At 31.4% G+C, this 6000-nt stretch overlaps 1 protein-coding gene across 11 annotated transcripts in view; it reads right to left on the bottom strand.

Moving 5' to 3' along the window:
- Positions 1–2129: 2129 nt before the first annotated feature.
- The window catches only part of EPHA5 (EPH receptor A5), a 338986-nt gene continuing 335115 nt past the window's right edge, over positions 2130–6000 (bottom strand). For 7 of the 11 annotated variants that reach the window (XM_019748162.2, XM_019748163.2, XM_019748165.2 and 4 more), the window contains one exon: positions 3877–4126. In XM_019748162.2, the coding sequence (XP_019603721.1) occupies positions 4021–4126 (106 nt within the window). In that variant the 3' untranslated portion in view covers positions 3877–4020. Of the gene's footprint in view, positions 4127–6000 lie in introns of all 11 variants that reach the window. The other 4 variants (XM_074324488.1, XM_019748170.2, XM_019748164.2 and 1 more) reach the window with 3 other exon arrangements.

The following is a 6000-nucleotide window of genomic DNA, read 5'->3' as shown; positions in this document are numbered from 1 at the left end:
GTCATTTTGAATAAGAACATTCAATCATTTATGTGTCAAGACTGTCATAAATCCACAAATGAACAGAAAGTTTTTTTATCTACTTCTCCTTTTATACATTACTATATAATTAACATCATAATGGAGAAAAATATTCAATGTAAGCAGCTGTGCTACAGAGTTGAAAAAATGATGCCTTATTCCAGTTATTAATTTCAAATAAAACTAGTGTTTTGATTGTTTGTTCATTATCATCATCATCTTATTGTACCTACTTTGTATTTACTTTGAGGTTAAACATCTGGCAGGATATAAACAAAGACAGTATCAGACTTAGCTTTCTTTTTCCTTATTTTTAGAAAGAACAAAATGAGAAAAGGATTTTATTCTACTAGGGAACATTATACATCTAGTGAATTTCTAACATCTGACTCAAATAGTATTTGCTATCCAACGCACAATTACAGCCAAAAATGTCTTCCATGGGTAAATATCTCTGCTTGTGCTTCTGAGAACCCACTTTAAATGGGTGAAAGAATGGTGTTAAACAAACAAAACAACCTTTTATCTTTCACATAGAGATTAAAATAGCAGACATGCAAACACAGAAGTGTTCAACTGATACTAATTTGTCATTTTAAACTTGAGATGTGAAACTGTTTCTTCACCATTGCACACTTGTTAAAACTTTTTTACAAATTGAATTAAGGATGTTCTTAACTTTTGGCAACTCTGAAACTAACAATGCTAGCCACATTTAAGTTTACATAGAATACTGGAATATAATTTTTACAGTAATCCTATAACTTTAGAACACTGATTTGATGATTAAAATACAAGAAATAAAAGACCATGCACATTAATTTTTTTAGTGAGAAACTCAAAATCTTTACATTTTTACATACAATTCTTTTGTTTCAATAGCCAAGAAGAACAACTGATTTTATGGTACGTTTTACATGTGAGTAAATGGTAAGATTAAGAAAACAAATTATGATTGATAAAAGTACTAATTGAGTGACCTCAATGGTATCAGTAAGTTGAAAATCACTCCCTGCTTATCCCTAGTTTTCAAAGTTCAACATTGAGAAAGACTCATGCCCTAAAAGCGTTGCTACTGGTAGTTACAATATCATTATGTATCGTTTGACAAATCTTTTGTGCTAAAATTATTGAGTCTGTTTTATTTTTGGTTGTCTGGTGGATGACAAAATGAACCAAAAGGATAAGAAATCACAGAATCAAGATTTGTCAAACCTTGCCTTGGGTTCTGCCTCATACATTTCACAAAAGCTGCTTCCTTTTCTTTGTTCCATTTCTCACATTTATAGATGAGATTGGCACTTCCCAATTGGTGACATATCCAGTAGTGAACAAATACTTCAGAAAGGAATTCTTTCCTCTTTATGGGGAAGAACATCTTATTTGAAAGCCTCTTTATTCCTCCTAAAATCATATTGACAGTTCTTAGAAATTCTCAACCAAAGTTAGATATGGATGAAAGTTATGTGTCTAATTAGCACTCATCTGGATTTACCTTCCAAAATGAACACCAAGATTGCAAAGGAAGCAAATAAGTTTGATCCAAATTAGTGTATAATGTTCTTTTGTGAAAAAGTGGAAATCTACATTGTTACTTCAAATTCTAATCACTGAGACGCATTTTATCTTAACCTTTCAATCATCTTTGAGCATAGAAAACTGGAAAACAATTTCGGAACTATCTTGCTTACATGTAAATAATTGTGGTTAGTTCATCAGCTCTAAAATTTATGGTAGTTTCTCTTTTAAATCAGTAAGTCTATTCTTACTTTGAAGTTTCTCAATTGTTACTTTATCACTTAGATTTGTTTGTTTTTACAAAATTCAATGAAGTGCAACACAATCTCAAATTACTTTGTACAAAAGGAATTAGTTTAGTTAATTTTATGTTTCTTGAAATGATCAAATGCAATTTTGATAATGGTGGTGCTTGCTTGCTTGTTAAATCAACCTCTCTACTTTCTCAGGAAATTGTACTAAACCAAAGCATATGTGAAACATAGTTTGTGTGGAACCATTGTACAGTATAGACTTAATAAGGAGTTATAGTCCTAATCAGACAGAAGTCAATATATCATTTGAAAATTCTTTAGAAATTTTTCTTCTTCTTTTTATTTTATTTTTATTTTATTTTTTTATTTTGTCCATGTTCTTTGGCAACAAGCTACCTCACTGCTTTAGTAAAATGTGGGCATGGTAGAAAGTAGTTATTTCCCAAAAGTTTATTATTTGATGTGCTAACATTCAACTGAAACAGCATCTTGGGAAAGAGAAAGGAAGTACCATTAATATAATGCAGGTATATTTTCTGTGGATTTCTTTAATCCAGGCTACTTTATTTGATAAACTATTTGATAGTCATGAGTAGGCACTCTTGTTTAAATGCTGTGCTCCTTGAATAATCACATCATTGCATGATTTCTATAAAGTGTAGGAATACCAAAAATTGCTTATTTTACCAAGGAGCTCAGTTTTGTTCAAATTCTACTAAACTGTGTAATTGGTACCACAAAGGTCAGTCTTCACCAAGTGTGATATATAGCGTATATATAGGACATATATTCCTCAATAAGGCCAATTAAACAATACTTTGGATGGTTCATCAAAAGAAATTCAATTTGATATGACTAAATACAAGATGAAATTTCCATATTAATAGAAAGCCATCAATAAATATAACTTGTCAAGCTTTGAAACAGAACATTCTGAAGGAAATACATATATTTGTCATCATTCCATCGCTGCCTTAGTATCAGAATTTCTAGAGGTGAGCCACAGGGAAAATGGTTACAAAGGATTAAAACTTAGGGGTAATGCTTACTGCTATGTGCCTGGATTGGATTAACATTAACAGAAGTTTGCACAGTTAAATCCTTCTACATCCTGCTGAAAATATGCCCATTGGTGTCAACTTTACTTGACAAGATATTTTCTGGGACTCAGAGAGGTGAAATTTCTTACAGGGTTGTAAGATTAATGGCTAGAAGAACTGCATTGTCACAAATATCACAAAGTGTTTTTAAAAAGCTAAGGGGATTTGAACTTATAGACATTTCCTATTAGTGAATAAAGAGATTTAGTAGCTTTTGGAAACATGAGAGGAAAAAAAAAAGAAAAAAAACACAACCTTCTGTTAAATTTTGTTTTACTGCTTCCCTATTCCTCCTATTCATATTACATTCTGGAATGCTTGTGCCTGTATGCTGCTAAAATTAAAACACTCTTAAAAATGCAAGCAGAATTGTGATGCACAAATGTGCAAGTACGTACACACAAAACTCCAACTTAAATTGATTCTTGGGTATACAGCAAATTATACAGTATATACACATTTATTATCTAATAGTTTCCAGAAGAGCAACCGAAAGTAAATTTTATAACACACACAAAATAAATACACACCCTGTATTGTACTTGTCCTTGACCAAGCAACATGTTTATACACTAGTTTCTATAACTTAATGCTGTGTAACAGCAGTTTAATATTACAAAAGAAGGTATCTATTAAGAAATTATCTGACAATATTGCTCTTCAATAAACTTATGCAGACAATTAAGACTTGAAGTAAACTTCAGTAAATTGCAGCTTTTGTTAGCCCACAAATGGCTATAAAACTTTTCCTTTCAAGTAGATTATTGGAAGTTTTGAAAGGGGCTGCCTTAAGTCAGTCTATAAAGGTGCTGTGTCTAGTTATATATTATTTCATGTATAAAATTTTGTAGTGGGAAGCATTTTGTTGCTGTCACATAAGATAATGTTTAACCTTGTATTGTTATTCCATGCAGATAATATTTGCTTCATAAAAAATGAAGACAGAGGAAGGTAAGATTTTAGTAAAACACTGATTACAAATTCTGTGGCTGAAAGAAATGCTCTCATAAGATTTAGAAATCACTGAGTTTTCCCTTCCCCGCCACCCCTTTTTTGTTAAAATAAATCTCAGGGCTTGTTTACAAAGTGCAGAATCATTCACTTGACGAAGTGACATTAAAATTAAGTTACACTGGCACCATCCCATTTACCAGCTGCACCTTCATTTCTTGAAGGCTGTTCATGATCTTCTTCTGGTGACCGACAAGAGTCACTCCAAGCCGTCTCAAATCCCTGCATGAAGAAAGCACACGTTGGATGTATGTATTGATTCAATTTGTAGCACACCTCAAAATTTCACGCTGGCAAAGAGGCAAATATTTTGCAGAAACTAATGAGATACAATCTCAATTTAGACAGAGTGTCCAATTTTCAAAGGCAATCTCCAAAATTGTACCTTGAAATCAGTTTGCAGTCAAAGAATTATTTAAAATGAAGAGAGTGATATAATATATATTCAACTCCTTTTTTTGGACATCATTATGTTGGTGGAACAGAGTGGTGAAAAAATTTACATATGCTTACCAATAAGTATGTAAATTAAAGGGTACCGTTTTATTGAACAGTTTTGAAAATATGGACCTACAATATGAACACACTTTTTTTTTTTCTTCTTTTTTTTTGCTAACAGCAATTGAAGACCAAATTCTTCAAATGACTCAGTCAGTACATTTTATATAACATATGTATTCAGGGGATAATCACTATTACATTACTCTTATAACACTTTGAAATATTTTATTTTTTACTTGGGACGCAAAGTACCAGAGCTTGTTTTCATTGCTAAACGAAGTCCAGGCTGTTGGCATATACAGCATTCTGGAAGACTTTTTTTTACATGCTATCAGAAAGTCTTTTCAATGAAGACATTTTCATATTGTTTCTTTTAAACATCTTATTATGCAAAAGGAAATTACAAATGTTTAGATTTCAAAACTAACAGCATATTATGGAGCTCATGGCCAGTGCCTATGGTTTTAAAATGTTATTTCACAGGACATTCAGGATTTCTACACACTTGAAGTATGTATTTGCCAAATATAATGATTCAGGTATGTTTAGCAAATAGCATTATAGGAAAAAAATACCATAAAGAATTCAACATCTTTAAATGACAAAGCCACCATACTAGATTTCTTTAATTACTTTATTGAACATGTTATGCTGCAAGTAGAATATTTTTGCATTAAATTAGTATATTAATTATAGATTGTCTTAGAATTTTATAGAATTGAACACAATAACATTAGAAACAGTATATGTAGAATTAAATAGGTTTGGAAACTAAAAGACATGTCTTAATTACCAGAGGATTGAATTTAAATAAGTGGGTACTTAGGCTTTATATGTATTGGCATTGGAAATAATTGTTTCTTTAAGTAATACCTTAGGTTTCTTTCTATGTTTTTTTTTTTTTTTTAATTTCTTATGAGAAATTTAGCAAATGGCAAGTAGCTAAACAAGAAACAATTGATAGTTATGATGCAAACATATTGCTTTCTTAGAATGTGAATACTAAACATTAAACTTAGGAATTATCATAGTTTCAAGAGACCAGAGTACAATATAAAAATAATAATAATGGTAGGCGTGGAAGACAATCAGCAGCAAAACTTAAAATCTAGTAAAAATGCACTTTGAAACAAAATCACTATTATTAGTTATGAAATAGAATAAAAAATAGCTAGTTACAGACTAACACAGGGATAAAAGAGGCTTGAGTTTAATTTCGTCTCTTTTCAACTAAATCAGAATTTCTCAGCCTTCCCCCTGTTCACAATATGGGCTGAATAATTCTTTGTTGTAGGGGTTATCTTGTGCATTGTAGAATATCTAGCAGCATCCCTGGTTTCTACCCATTAAATACCAGATGTGCTGCACTACCTCTGGCCCTTTGTTGTGACAAGACACAAATGTCTCCAGACATTGCCAAATGTCCTGAGTGGCAAGATCTCTCCAGGTTGAGAACCATTGCACTGAACATAAAAATAATGGGGCAATTAAGATGTCTTCTTCCTACATGTTAGAAAAATCTATAACCCTGTGATACACATTTTTGCTAATCTCCTTTTATGAATGAAGAAACGGAGTCTTAGAGAATTTAAATT

This window comes from Rhinolophus sinicus, linkage group LG02 (genome assembly GCF_036562045.2).
Source record: "Rhinolophus sinicus isolate RSC01 linkage group LG02, ASM3656204v1, whole genome shotgun sequence".
NCBI lineage: Eukaryota > Metazoa > Chordata > Mammalia > Chiroptera > Rhinolophidae > Rhinolophus > Rhinolophus sinicus.
This window is presented reverse-complemented; position numbering and strand designations above follow the sequence as displayed.